The sequence below is a fragment of the Hippopotamus amphibius genome, chromosome 17, assembly GCF_030028045.1.
Source record: "Hippopotamus amphibius kiboko isolate mHipAmp2 chromosome 17, mHipAmp2.hap2, whole genome shotgun sequence".
In the NCBI taxonomy this organism is placed as follows: Eukaryota; Metazoa; Chordata; class Mammalia; order Artiodactyla; family Hippopotamidae; genus Hippopotamus; species Hippopotamus amphibius.
The window spans coordinates 53507341-53523218 of NC_080202.1; the positions used below are offsets into that span (position 1 = coordinate 53507341).

A 15878-nucleotide genomic window follows, 5' to 3' on the forward strand; every position below is an offset into this window, starting at 1 on the left:
CATGAGTAGGAATATCTTAAACTTCCCTGGTTCCAGCCCAGGGTAGCTTCTCTGTAGCAGCATGACAGTTGCAAATGTCAGTCTTGTCATTCACGAGGACAGTCATACACTTTTTTTTTTAACATTGGAGTGCATGTGTTTTTTTGTTTTTTTTAATTAATTAATTAAATTTATTTATTAGCTGCGTTGGGTCTTCGTTGCTGCACACGGGCTTTCTCTAGTTGCTGCGAGTGGGGGCTACTCTTCATTGTGGTGTGCAGGCTCCTCATTGTAGTCACTTCTCTTTTTGTGGAGCACAGGTCCTAGGTGTGTGGGCTTCAATAGTTGCAGCACATAGGCTCAGTAATTGTGGCTCACGGGCTCTAGAGCACAGGCTCAATAGTTGTGGCGCACGGGTTTAGTTGCTCCATGGCATGTGGAATCTTCCCAGGGCAGGGCTCGAACCTGTGTCCCCTGCATTGGCAGGCAGATTCTTAACCACTGTGCCACCTAGGAAGTCCAGTCATACACTTTTAAACATCACCAGACAAAAACTGCCCTGTCTTTGCCATTGACTTTGTCTCTTTGTGAATCAAAGTAACTTCAGCATTGAATGTGTCTGCAATTAGGTAACACTTTTGGAACCACTTGCATGAGAGGATGCAATGATACAGTTCCTCCACTCTACAGAAGTTTCCCGAATCCACTGTGGACTGTAGGTTCTGCATATAAACTAACCACAGGAATATTTTTTAAAAATCGGTACTTGACAAGTGTGTATCTGCCCTAGTTACTGAAGTCATACTGGTTACAAGTTTTGTAGAAATAAGAGCGTGGGTCATGTTTTGGTGTTTGTTTCTTTGGTTTTTTTTTTAAATTGAAGTAGAGTTGATTTGCAATATTATGTTAATTTCAGATGTACAACATAGTGATTCAACATTTTTATAGATTATACTCCTTTTAAAGTTATTACACAATAATGGTTATATTTCCCTGTGCTATACCATATATTCTTGTTGCTATGTATCTTATACATTGCCTTGATTCTTTTCGATGACCAGATAGTATTTTAAATATCTCACTGGTATACAATTAGGCTCTACCCAGTTTTCTGGTTTTTTCCTAATTTTACCAGTATAGCAATAAACATCTATATACATTAAACAAAAAAAAGATACTGAAGACATATGCTGTGTTCATGCAGTAGAAGATTCAATATTATTAAGGTCTTAATTCTCCCCAAACTGATCTATAGACTCAATGTAATTCCAATCTCAATGCCAATAGGCATTTTCCCCCAGAAATTGACAAGCTAATTCTAAAATTCATATGGAAATCCAAAGGACCTGGAGTAGCCAAAATAATTTTGTAAAAGAAGAACAAAAACTCCCACTGTCTGATTTCAAGACTTTCTATAAAACTGTACTTAATGAAGACAATGCAGTATTGGTGAAAGATAGACAAATAGATCAATGGAACAGGATGGAGAGTGTACACACACACACACACACACACACACACACACACACACACATACACACACACACACACACACACACACTGATTGATTTCTGACAAAGGTGCCACAGTATTTCGGCAGAGAAAGGATGGTATTATCAAACTTTAGCAGAAAACATAGAAGAAAATCTTCATGACTCTGGGTAAGGCAAAGATTTCTTAGAGAGGACATAAAAAGCATGAACTATGAAAAAAAATTAATAAATTGGAATTCATCAAAATTTAAAGCTTTGGCTCTTCAAAAGACACTGCTGAGAGAATGAAATGACAAGCTAGCCTGGGAGAAAAATATTTTCAAAATACACATCTGGTAAAGGACTTGTACATAAAACATATGAGAACCCATAACTCAATAATCAGATAAACCACTCAGCTTACAAATGAGCAAAAGAATAAAATATCTAGGAATAAACCTACCTAAGAAGGCAAAAGACCTTTACATTGAAAACTAAAAGACGCTGATGAAAGAAACAGAAGATGACACAAACAGATGGAAAGATATACTGTGTTCTTAGATTGGAAGAATCAAATGTTAAAATGACAGTACCAAGGCAATCTACAAATTCAATGCAATTCTTATTAAATCACCAATGCCATTCTTCACAGAACTGGAACAAAAAATTTTTTTAATTTGTATGAAAACACAAAATATCCTGAATAGCCAAAACAATCTTAAGAAAGAAGAACAGAGCTGGAGGAATTACACTCCCTGACTTCAGACTATACTACAAAGCTACAGTAATCAAAACAGCACGGTATTAGTACAAAAAACAGACACACAGATCAATGGAACAGAATAGAGAGCCCAGAAATAAACCCACACACATAAGGTCAATTAATCTACAACAAAGGAAGCAAGAATATACAATGGAGAATAGGTAATCTCTTCAATAAATAGTGCTGGGAAAACTGGACAGCTACTTGTAAAAGAATGAAATTAGAACTTTCTCTAATACCATATACAAAAATAAACTCAAAATGGATTAAAAACTTAAGTGTAAGACCAGATACTATAAAACTCCCAGAGGAAAACATAGACAGAACACCCTTTTACATAAATTGCAGCAATATTTTTTTGCATCTGTCTCCTAGAGTAATGGAAACAAAAGCCAAAATAAACAAATGGGACCTAATTAAACTTAAGAAGCTTTTTCACAGCAAAGGAAATCATAAACAAAACAAAAAGACAACCTACAGACTCAGAGGAAATATTTGCAAATGATGCGACTGACAAGGGATTAATTTCCAATATATACAAACAGCCCAAATAGCACAACATCAAAAAAACAAACAACCCAATCAAAAAATGGGCTGAAGATCTAAATAGACATTTCTCCAAAGAAGACATACAGATGACCAACAGGCACATGAAAAGATGCTCAACATTTCTAATAATTAGAGAAATGCAAATCAAAACTACAATGACATATCACTTCACACCAGTCAGAATGGTCATCATCAAAAAGTCTACAAATAATAAATACTAGAGAGGGTGTGGAGGACAAGGAACCCTTCTACATTGCTGGTAGGAATGGAAATTGGTGCAGCCACTGTGAAGAACAGTATGGATGTTCCTTAAAAAACTAAAAATAGAGTTACCATATGATCCAGCAATCCCACTCCTGGGCATATATCCGGAAAAGACAAAAACCCTCTAATTTGAAAAGATACATGCACCCCAGGGGACTTCCCTGGTGTCCAGGGAAGAATCCACCTGCCAGGGCAGGGGACATGGGTTCAATCCCTGGTCCCGGAAGATCCCACATGCCACAGAGCAACTAAGCCCGTGTGCCACAACTATTGAGCCCTCGTGACACAACTACTGAAGCCCAAGTGCCTAGAGCCTGTGCTCCACAACAAGAGAAGCCACCGCAATGAGAAGCCCACACACCACAATGAAGAGTATGCCCCGCTTGCCGCAACTAGAGAAAGCCCATGCGCAGCAATGAAAACCCAACACAGCCAATAAATAAATAAATAAATAAAATGTATTTAAAAAAAAAAGAAAAGATACATGCACCCCAATGTTTATAGCAGCACTATTTACAACAGCCAAGACATGGAAGCAACCTAAATGTCCATCAGCAGATGAATGGATAAAGAAGATGTGGTGTGTGTGTGTGTATGTATACAAAGACAAATATATGATATCACTTATACATGGAATCTAAAAAAATGATACATATGAACTTATTTACAAAACAGAAATATACTCAGACATAGAAAACAAACTTATGGTTACCAAAGGGGAAAGAGGTACAGAGATACATCGATAATTTGAGGTTAACAGGTATATGGATAAACAAGAGCACAGGGAACTATATTCAATACCTTGTAATAACCTACAATGGAAAAGTATAGGGACTTCCCTGGTGGTCCAGTGGGTAAAATGCTGCGTTCCCAATGCAGGGGCCCCAGGTTCGATCCCTAGTTGGGGAACTACATCCCACGTGCATGCCGCAGCTAAAAAGTCCACATGCTGCAACTAAAAGATCCCGAGTGTGACAACTAAGACATGGTGCAGCCAAAAAAAAAAAAAAAAAGGTAAATAAATACTAAAGAAAAAGAAAGAAAGGTATATATCTATGTATCCATATATATAGATATATATCTGAATCACTTTGCTGTACACCTAAAACATTGTAAACAACTATACTTAAATTTTTTTAATGAGCAAAAGACACCCTCTCAGAGAAGATATATGGATGGCAAATACTCACATGAAAAGATGCTCAATATCACTTGTCGTTAGAGACAGGCAAATTAAATCCTCAATGGGACACCATGACATATCTACTGATGGCTAAAATGTAAATGACAGCACTATTGAGTGTTGGTGAGGATGGGAATGACTGGGAATCTCAAATGCTGCCAAAGTGTTTCCCAAAGTAGCCTGTTCCATTTTGCTTTCCCACACCAAGATCTGCACACAACGTCATAGCAGCTCTGGTCATGCTACCTTCCAAACTGGAAACAACCAAATGTTGAAGTATTCACACGAGGGAATACTACTCAGCAATGAGAAGGAACAGATCACTGATCCTGCAACATCAGGATGACTCTCAAAGCCCTGTGCAAAGTGAAGAAAAGGTCCAACAAGAAAAGCTATGTGTCATGTGGTCCCATTTATATGACACTCCGGAAATGACAAAACTATAGGGACAGAAAGCAGATCAGGGTTTGCTGGGGGCTGGAGGTAGGAAGAAGTACTGACTTTTGGAAGGCAGGAAATATCTGATGTCTTGAGTGTATGATGGTTACTTGCCTCTGTCCATTTGCTTAGCTAAACTGTGCTCTGAAAAAGGATAACTTTTTACATCATCATCATCATAATTTACATAAGTAATTTACATAACAATAATATTTTACATAATAAATTTGTACACAAATTATCCTCAATAAACCAAAATTTTAAAAGTTACTCATTTTCTTTTTTAGGAAGTAGAAGCCTTATAAATATCCAGAATTTGACAATAACAATAACAACAATAATAATACGTCTACTTTTTATGACAGAGGTCTGAACACTCAGTAAAACATGTATGGGGGAGAAGACATGGGAATGCTAGCTAATAAACTGTCATTGTCACAAAAGGAGAAAGACAGTGGTATTTTAAATCTTTATCTTTGTTTTTCTGTGTGTGATCACTTATCCTTGATAAAAATTATTTTTAAAAAAGATACACTTGGCAATCCCCTGGTGGTCCAGTGGTTAGGAATTAGCACGTTCATGGCCATGGCCCAGGTTCATTCACTGGCTGGGGAACTAAGATTCCACAAGTTGCATGGCACGGCCAAAAAATAAAGAAAAATTAAAAAAAAGACACACTTTAAAAATGTCCTTCATAGAGAACAGACCGGTGGTTGCCAAAGGGGAGGGGTTTTGGGGCAGGGATGGAGTGGAGATTGGGGTTAGCAGATGTCAGCTTTTAAGTACAGAATGGATAAACAACAAAGTCCTACTGTATAGCGCAGGGAACTGTATTCAATATCCTATGATAAACCATAATGGAAAAGAATATTAAAAATGTATTTATATGTATAACTGCATCATTTTGCTGTAGAGCAGAAATTAATACAACGTTGTAAATCAACTATACTTCAATAAAAAATTGGTAAAAAAAAAAGTCCTTGATGAACAGATACCAATAGAAAATAAACAAAACAAAAAGAACTGGTGGAGTTGAGAATACGTCTGACCCTTGGCCCAATCCCTCTGAGGATTAAGAGGGAACCTGTTACAGAATCTCAAGGTGATGAAGCTGACAGATTAACACCCGGCAGAGGCGCTGAGCCCCGCCCTCCCCACATGTTTCCTGTCGGGAAGTATGACAGAGGCAGATAGCAGAGCACAAGGGGACCTGCTTGTGTCCCTATGCCTCAGAGGGTGTAAATTCTAGGCCGGGTATCCCCCACACCCCAAGTTAAGCACAGTATAGTCTTTGTATTTTCTGGCTTGTTCTGAGACGTTTCACATGGGAGTGACCCGTTTGCTTCGAAAGTATGACTTTCAGTGTTTGCTGCAGCCTCAATTGTGACTCCTCACCTGTAGCTGGGACCCACTCTTGATGTGACTTTGTCACTAACTGCAAAGATTTGGTGGGAGCTGCTGTCTTTCAAGTCTCGGTGTGGCAGGGACCCATCTGGTCTCAGGTCGCACGCTGGGTCCAAAACAACAGGACACGCCCACCAGCCTCAGGAGCCCCAGGGAGGGATGGCCACGCTGCATCCCCCAGTGGCAAGCGGGGATGGGACACAGTGTGTCATCAAAGCAACCCCCAAGGGGCTCACCCACGCCCTCTGTCCGGAAACACATTACCAACTGGGGGGCCTCCATGGCTGCTGTGGCCTGGGATCTCCAGGGCTGCAGGTGTCCTTGGGCTTAGGGGACATTGACAGTGATGGGGCACCGCCTGCCTGACCCCAGACCTGAGGGAGGCCCGCCGGGGCTGTGGTGGCAGTGCCTGCATCCAGCCCACACTGCCTTCCACCTCCCCCTCTTCTCCCACGAGTAAGGGACCCCCGTGAGGGCCAGACAGCTCCTGGGGCGGAGCTGGGGGAGGGCGGCCTCATGTCCAACGTCTGGGCCATCAGCCAGGAAATCATTCCCTAAAGTGGTCTGAGGACTTCGCTGGTGGCGCAATGGTTAAGAATTTTCCCCTCCAATGCAGGGGAGCAACTAAGCCCCTGCGCCATAACTGCTGAGCCTGCGCTCTAGAGCCCATGTGCCACAATTATTGAGCCCGAGCGCTGCAACTACTGAAGCCCAGGTGCCTAGAGCTGGTGCTCCACAACAAGAGAAGCCACCTCATTGAGAAGTCCGCACACTGCAATGAAGAGTAGACTCCACTCACCACAGCTAGAGAAAGCCTGCAAGCAGCAACAAAGACCCAACACAGCCAAATAAATAAATAAATAAAATATAAAAAATAAAAATAGAAAAGAAATGGTCTACATGCTACAAGCTGGTATTTGGTATTTAGTTCAGTCACTGAACTGGCCTGGAAGTCCCAAGCGATGCAACATTCTGTTTTTGCAACACCCTGACCTTCGTTAAACTGTCTCAGATTCCCTCCTTCACATCTATCTGGATGTGGTTCTGCATTCACAGTTTATAATTTTCATAGCATCCTGTGCGGTCAACACATTTCAAAGGAGGCCTCACTCTTCCGTGGCTAATAGATTAAGAACTGCAGGAAGGACAGCTGAGCTAGAATCAGTGCCCCATTACTTGTTGTTGGGTGTGTGTGTTGCTAAAATGAACGTTCAATGTATGTCTGTTTTAAACACATGATATCGTTTTTCTCATCGGTCAGATTGGCACAGTGGAACGTGTGATCACGTGCCGAGTTGTCAGGAAACTTTGGAACACCTCTGGTGGGGGTGTTACTGTCACAGCCCTCCTGGGAAATACCAGACCTGCCAAGTACGTACCCTGGAACCCAGAACTTCCCAGCTTGATAGGGAATATAATTATATAACATAATATAGAACGTAATAGTCCCGGATGTGGCTTTGTACAGGAACACTGAAAGGCATGTGGATAACCTTGGGTCCACCAGAAGCTATGCGGCGGGAAAAGAGGAATGAACAATCTTTATGTTTTGATTTGGAGAGATCTCCAGGGCATCCTGTTGAGTGAAAAAAGCAAGGCACAGAACATGGCGCAAAAGGGAAAGCGAGGAACATGAATACGTGTATTTTCTTTTGATGTCGTAGGCGACCTAGGGATGTAGACCCTGGGAACCAGGAGCACACGTGTGGGAAGGGACACTGTGCAATGCAGGACACGGATGGGAGGGAGACCTCACTGTATTTGAGTCTACAAGTATTCTAAAGCAAGTCGCTGTGTTACCTACTCAAAAGATTAAATTTCAAAAAAAGAAAAAAGAAAAGGAGGGATGGCCAAGCCAAGTCCCTGAGGGCATGCAGGAACAGCCGGGAGGACAAGGTGAGGAGGCGCGTTGTGGGGGGACACCCAGGTTAGTCCTGGAGGCACAGAGTGCTGGATGAAGGGGAGGGTTCCCCTGAACCCCAGGGATCCCCGTAGGGGGTACAGGCCATGAGACTCTCAGCCTTGACCTTACTCAAGGTTGACATTGCGTGGGAGGGAAAAGCAGCTCACAGGCCAAGGCCTCTTCTGCACCAAACATGAGGCAGCACTGAGTTGGCAGACACAGCAGGAGTGGGCAGGCCAGCAGCCCCAGGGGGCAGTGCGGGAGGAGCCCAAGCCCACAGCCCTGAGCCTGCCCGGTTCATCCACCTGCATGTTTAAATGGAAAGCAGACCTTTAGCCAGACTTCGCCTGGATAATATCACGATTCTCCCTTTGGTTTTCTATCACTGACTCAGGGAAGGGAAGGAAACGAGTTTTTGTTTGTTTGTTTTTTAAAGCCACACCTTGCGGCATGTGGGATCTTACTTCCCCAACCAGGGATCGAACCCTCGCCCCCTGCAATGGAAGTGTGGCGTCTTAACCACTGGACCACCAGGGAAGTTGCAGGAAACGAGTATTTTAAATCCAGCATTACCCATGTAAAAATGGCTTGTTTTAAAATCAATCATATGTGTATGCCTCCGTTTTTGTTTTTCTTAATCACGGGACCAAGAAGGAAAGTATCTCCTAGCTGTCAGACCACCAGGGGCCACGCCACAGGACGGACAAAGTGACGCATTCTCTCCTCCCTGTGGTCAGCAAGTCTCTCCCTGCCAGGCTGCGTGCCGGGTGCCAGCAGGAGAGGCCGAGTTGAGCTATAATGTGCTCCCTCCAGAACCGGCTTCCACATCTGGGCCCGGAGCATCCTGGTGGTTTGGGGAACCAGGCAGCGCTGTGCCTGGAAGCCCCTGTCTCCAGCACCCTGCCCAGGCTCCACGTCCAGCCCTCACTAGAAGTGAGAGGGGGAACGCCAGTGGAGGCCTCTTCCTTCCCTTTTCGGGGAGATTAAAGCAGGATTTCGGTTGGAACTCAGCCCTCAGCAGAACAATGGAGAAGGGATGAAGTTTCTGCACACAGGTGGTGAAACTACAAATCAAAGGGACACCTTTATCTCCCCAAGATAAACACCCCTTTCTCTTTCTCTCTCTCTCTCACTGTTTCTCCTTAATCCTCCCAGGAAATCTGAGCATGAAAGCTTTGCTGCTCCTGGTGCCACGGAAAGATAAGTTTGAAAGGATTTAAGAAACACTGAAATCTGGGTGAACAATAAGGGAGCTTTCAGGATGGAAGCTGGGGCCGCAGGGCTGTGGGGCTGCAGGTGCATGCCTTTGTCCACTCCCCACCTGCCTCTGTGTTCCCACACATCACGAGCTCTCTCACTGCTCACCCAGGCCATGAGCCACCTGGCCCACCTCCGTGGCAACCAGAAGGGCCTCCCGTACCTGAGTGCCTCCTGGATGGTCTTGTGAGCCTCGTCGCGATGCTTCATGCCCACCAGGCTGGTGGCCCATTGCTGCAGGATGCGCTTTTTCTCCATGTTGATGGCATCTATTTCCATGCAGGCCTGCAGTGGGGAGTCGAGATTGCGTGAACGTTGGTCTTATGTCATTAAGCTCAGAACCCCAGAAGGACATCGGAGAGCCCCGAGCTTGCCAAATCACCTTCATTTTCTGTTACCCTTGCTTTTCTTTATCTGCATCAGCAGAAGGAAACATGTGAAATTAAACATGGCTCTAAAGACTCGTCCAACACCTGCCTGAGCCTTGAGCCCCAGGGGTGACACGGGAACAGTAACAGTACCCACAGCCTGGGCCCGTGGGATCAGATGGGATGTTGCCTGTATGCCCAGCACATTCTCAGCTCGACCACAATTGCTGTGCAGCGTGGTACTCAGAATGTCCTGATGTACTGCACCGTTAGCAAGTTGGCCTCATGCTGATTCCCTGAAGGGGCATTGAGTGGGGGCTCGGCTGAGACCCTCATTAGGCCACAAGCATCTTTGTGGAGATGCTGAGTCCCAGCAGCATCTGCTCTTGGTGGATGCACACAGTAGGTGCTGGAGGAAGTCAGAGTGGCCACAAACACTCGCAGGGACATTAAAAGGGCGGAGCTGGATGTGAAAGGAGGCATCACCCCTGGGGATAGTAACCTCAGTTGTCAGGGCTTTAAAAAATCACCTATTCATTATTATTATAGAGCATAAGGTGGTATGAATTAATTATACTGTGATTGGTGAGACGTTTCCAGATTTGGGTAAGTTATTAACTGAGGAGGCTGCTCTGTGTCACGGAGCAGGTTGTGCACTGCCCAACAGTGCCAGGCCAAGGCAGCAGGTACCAAAACCGCTGGGCTCCTCCCTAGGCTGGGCTGTGTGCGGCTGGTCAGCCAAAGGCAGGTGCCCTCCCACTAGGCTCCCTAAGGTTGCCGGACAAGGGCTTGCTGACCAAGGTACAGGCTGAGATGCAAAGATCGAGGCTGAAGTCAGTCTTTAAGTGTTTTAAACACACTCCCCATTTTAAAAAAGTGTTTATTCTATGCAAATTAGAATAGGGAAATAAGCAAAAAGAAAATAAAAATAATTCCACCATTTAGAGTTTACCATTCCTAAAACCCTGGTGTTATCTTCGTGTGTGTGTGTGTGTGTGTGTGTGTGTGTGTGTATGCATGTGTGTGTGAAATCTTATTCTATCATTGTTTTGTAACGTAGTATTAAAAAGTAGCATCTTGTGAATGGGTTTCCATGTCAGCAAATATTTATTTTGCTGGTAAGACAGTCCTCCATTGCATGGATATATCATAATTTGTTTAACCAATATCCTCTTCTTGGGAATTTCTTGGTTATTACACATAGCACTGGGTCCCCACTGACTCTCTATTCATTTTGTTTGTGGAGTATGTAATGTACAAAATTTTTATTTGCATGCCTATTTTCCCTGGAATGAAGTCCAGTGATATTTTGGGAGAGTTTGCTGGAGGGTAGAGTGGTGCCCCTGACATCGTGTGTGTACAGGATCATCACAGAGCAGAAACTTGCACAGCAGATTCTGAACTGATCTTCGAAATCTCTTCACACCACCAAACTTACTGGTGTTATGCTTACAAAGGCATCTCCAACCCAGGGCTTCGTAAATATTTCTCTTTTTCTTTCTTCTGGTATAGTTTCCCTCATTTGAAAACTTAATCCCACCTGGAATTTATTTTAGTGTGTGGTATGAGGAAAAGATTTTATTTTCTTCCCCAAATGATTAACCAAATGTCCCAATACTGCTGACTGCATAATTCACTTGCTCTCCATTAATTTATAATCCATGAAATTTCTGTGTAAATGTTTCCTTGATCCTGCGCTCTCTCACAGGCTCCCACAGCCCACCGTCTGTCCCTGACTCCAGTAATTCATTATTTTAGCCTCAAGGGCTTTATAGTATTTAATGCTAGGTGGACCCACCACCCCAGTTTGTCCTGGACTCCCCTGGTTTTAGCCCAGAAAGTCCCACATCTCAGGAAACCTGTCATCTCCAGGAAAACTGGGACCGTTGGCCAGCCTTCATGAACCTTCCTCCCCGGACAATTCTCTACTAGTCCTCTGAATTTATTTTTCAGATAAACTTAAGAATTGCTTTGCTAACTAAGAAGCTTTTGCCCCTGCCCGAGATGATGATGGGAGCACGTTCTAGATTAAGTATATTCATAGGTTGGCAAGCAATGGGTGCTTTTCCATGTGGACCCAGCTGTGTTTGTTCCTTTGTTCAAGCCCATTTGTCTTTCCTTTAATAGAAGTGTGTTGTTTCCTTCGTGTCGTCACTGCACGTATGAATGCAGATGGTGATTCACAGATTTTAAAAAAAGGTCACAGCAACTTTGGTTTCCAGTGCCGGCCACTGAACTTGGCGCTGCAGTGAGCCCGGGCCCTCCCTTATTCCACAGGGAGCAGACATGCAGGCACTGCCCAGGAGCACCAGCTGCCCAGGCTGCGAACAGTTAGGGGGACTTCAGCCCTCCCTGAAAGAGGCCCGCTTTTGCTAAGGTACTTGCCAAGGATGCCCCAGCAAGCAGGACAGAATGTCCCAGCTCCTGGGAGGCCTTTCAGTCTATCACTAGCTATGGTGAGAATAAGAATACCATCCATCAGTCAGCCAGTATCTACTGCGCCCCACCGTGGGTCAGCCAGATGTTCTGAGATGCTTATGAGGACGGACAGATGTGCAGGGGGCTGGCTGGCTAACGAGGGGCTCAGACAGTCTCCCAGCAGGCATACAGGCACTGCCCGGATGCTGCCAGATGGCGCTAAGTGTCACTGAGCACTTACCTCGTTCACTGCTTTCCTGAGTGTCTGGGTGTCCTCAGCCTGTGCACGGTACTGGGCCTCCAACAGGGCAATTTGTTCTTCCAGTTGGTTGGCCTGGGTGGTCATCTGGTCCACATGCAGGTCCTGGAAGGGAGGGGATGAGATGTACAGGGAAATGGGTCCCCAGCAATCCCAACCCACATCAGCGACCGCACACTGGGCACAGCCCCCAGGGCTGCAGTATTCACGCCGGGCCAAGGCCGATTGGAAAATCAAAGGTGTGGTGATAGTCACATGGGTTTTGTCTTTGCAGAATACCTGCTGCTTCTTCTCCAACTCGGCCCGCATGCGCTCGGCTTCCGACTTCTTCACGACTTGCTTCATCACGCGGATGTCATCACGCACGTCCTGGTCTATATTCTGCATGTAGAAGAGATGCAGAACCAGGGTCTCCATCTCGGTTTGCAGAGCTGCCACTGGGGAGAGAGTGGGGAGGGTGGCCCAGCGTTACACACCAGACATCATGGAAGCAGCACCCCGCCCCTCACTGTGGGGTGGGCCTGGGAAACGGCCTTTAAACTATGAAGACCCGGACCTTGCCACCAAAGACCTTACGGTCTGCTTGGAGAGACAAAGTATACATAATCTATGCCCACCAATTGCAATAAACTTCCATTCCCACCACATACTAGAGATTCTCCGTGTCTAAGGATGTTCTGAAACAGTGTCAAGGTTATGAGACCTTGAGTGAGTTTTACAGATTTCTTACCCTTAGAGGCTGGCAATCTCAGGTATAGTCCTAAATCGCCTAGGAGGGAACCAGCCTGAAGGGTGGGCTGAGCACCATGGAAGCATGGGTTTCTTTGAACAAAGCTTACATGAGATTGATTTATAAGCTAGAACACCAGTTTATTTAGGGAGATAGACTTCAGCCAGTAATTGTTCGCTCACTTGTGTAGAGCATTCCTTATTCAGTGGGGAGATCCAAACAGAAAATCGATTTACAGATCAAAAGGCTGCTGGGTGAATATCACGTTGCAGTCAGGTGTTCTTGAAGGATGAACTTAAACTTGAAAAACAATTTTTTTCTTTACATCCAAGATGAATGTAAAAACTCTAAGACTAGAGAATTCTTTGGCTCCTGTGTGGGTAAGAATTATGCAGGAGGGGAACGGAGCAGATGCAGGGAAACGAGGGGGGAGGTTTTGTAGAAAGAATGGTTGCCGGGTGGACTAGGGTAGGGGTGTATTCGGGGAGAGGGTCTTTAAAGAGGTAATTAAGATAAAATGAGGTCACCAGGGTGCGCCCTAATGACTGGTGTCTTTATGAGAAGAGCAGGTTAGGACACAGACACACAGAGGATGACTTTGTGAGGACACAAGGAGAAGACGGCTGTCTACAAGCCCAGGAGAATGGCCTCAGGCAGAACCACCCTGTCGGCACCTTGGTCTTAGACGTCTGGCCTCCAGAGTTACAAGAAAAACTTCTATTGTTCAAGCCGACTGGTCTGTGGCCCGTAGCGGGCGCCAACTAATCCACTCCCACTTGAACCAAAGAGGTCGCCCACCCACCCTTCAGGGCACTCACTTCTGCCCCTCTCTCCTTCTTTTCTGGCTGAGAAACTGATAATCAATATTTCAGATATTCTTTTTAATTTGTACTTTTTCAACATTAGTGAAATCAAGTCTATTTTCACAGTTTGAAGATCGGCTGTCCTTTTCCTTCTCCGACTTGCCTGCTCCTACCATTGGCCTTTCTTGTACGGGTGGGATAGTCATCTAACCTGTCAGGCTTCAGAGGGTCCTTTATGCAATAAAGACAAGGTGGCTAGAGTCTTAAATGGCTCCTGTGACCTCTGCCCCGGTGTCACTCCTGTGATTGTGTTACGTGGCAAAAAGGGAAATTATCAGGTGGGCCTGACCTGAGCAGTTGAGCCTGACCTGAGCAGTTGAGCCCTATAGAAGCAGAATTTTCCTGACCTGGTGTCAGAAGAGGAAGTCGGAGAGATTTGCAGGGTCAACGGGATTTGTTTAGTGTGAAATAGGAGTCTGTTTACTTTCAGATGCTCAAATGATTAAAAATATTTAGTGATTTAAAAATGCAATCTATATGTTCAATTTGCAGTAAATAGCTAAATTCCCCAGTAAATTTCCGGAACTCCCTACTCTGCACCATTAATCTGTTTACCCATTTTTTTCTCTAGTGCCATTTTGTTTTTATTGTCATAGATTGATACTGTTTTGATAACTGGTAGGATAATTTCCGTTCATTATCCTTCCTTTTCAAAATTTTCTTGGATATTTTTGTGCATTTAGTGTTCCAAGTGAATTTGAAAATCAATTTGTCGAGAATGGAGAGCCTTTTAGGTATTGCTATGGAATAATTTCCAGCATGAGTTGATAAGAGAAGAAAAGTAAGGAACAGAGCAGTGGGTAGAATATGCAGCTACTTGTATAAAAAATATAGAAAAAAAATACCATACCCTTGTAACTTTGCTTTTTTTAAAAGTGTTCTCTTTATTATTATTTTGATTTATTTATTTATGGCTGTGTTGGGTCTTCGTTGCTGTGCATGGGCTTTCTCTAGTTGTGGCAAGCAGGGGGTACTCTTCATTGTGGTGTGCGGGGCTTCTCAATGCAGTGGCTTCTCTTGTTGTGCAGCACAGGCTCTAGGTGCGCGGGCTGCAGCATGAGGGCTCAATAGTTGTGGCTCTCAGGCTCTAGAGCACAGGCTCAGTAGTTGTGGCACATGGGCTTAGGTGCTCCGCGGCATGTGGGATCTTCCCAGACCAGGGTTTGAACCCGTGGCTCCTGCATTGGCAGGCAGATTCTTAACCACTGTGCCACCAGGGAAGCCCCGTAGCTTTGCTTTTATATGCAAAAATATCTTTAAAAGAATACATAAGAATCAATAATACCATGTGCCTCTGAGGAGGGGGCTGGAGCCTGGGGCAGGGGGAGACTCCAGAACACTTCGATTTTGTATTATTACTTCTTGAAAATAATAAATAACTATGCTAAATAATTTCAAGTTCACCCAAAACATCCCATCGTAGATTTTAACTGGGCTTGCATTGAACTGCTTATTAATTTGGAGGGAAATGACATTTATATATTGTGTATCCTCCCATCTGGTTACATGATTGTTCCATTTATTTAAATCTGTTTTACGTCTTTTAGTAAAATTCTATTGTTTTTCTTCATAGAGGTTCACTTGCTTCTTGTTAGACTTATTCCTAAGTATTTTATGGTTGTTACAGCTATTATGGATGAAATTTTAAAAATTATAATTTGTAATTGGATATAACTGGTAGACAACGAAATTACAGCTCTGGTATTGTTACTTTATAGATTTCTTACTGTTTTATTAACTTTTTTTTCATCAGTAATCTTGAATCTGCTAGGTAAGCAATCATACCATTGGTGGAGAATGAGATTCATAACTTCATATTCAGAATCTATACTTCATTTATTTTTCCTGTTTTCTTGAATGGCTGGAACCTCCAAAAGAGCGCATCCTCATCTCATTCCTTACCTTAACTACGATTACTCCAGGGCTTTCCACTGAGTAAAACTGTCTTGTTAGTTGCTGATAAACACTTACAAAGAAGCTTCCCTCTATCCTAGTTTAGGATCGGCAATGAGTTTCATCCAAACACCT

General features: G+C 44.0%; 1 protein-coding gene across 1 annotated transcript in view; it reads right to left on the bottom strand.

Moving 5' to 3' along the window:
- CCDC40 (coiled-coil domain containing 40) overlaps nt 1-15878 on the bottom strand; it is a 46167-nt gene that overhangs the window by 18211 nt on the left and 12078 nt on the right. Inside the window, exons 8-10 of the mRNA XM_057716086.1 lie at nt 12537-12694; nt 12240-12362; nt 9376-9497 (exon numbers count right to left, since the gene is read on the bottom strand). Coding sequence (XP_057572069.1) covers nt 9376-9497; nt 12240-12362; nt 12537-12694 — 403 coding nt within the window. The remainder of the gene's footprint in view (nt 1-9375; nt 9498-12239; nt 12363-12536; nt 12695-15878) is intronic.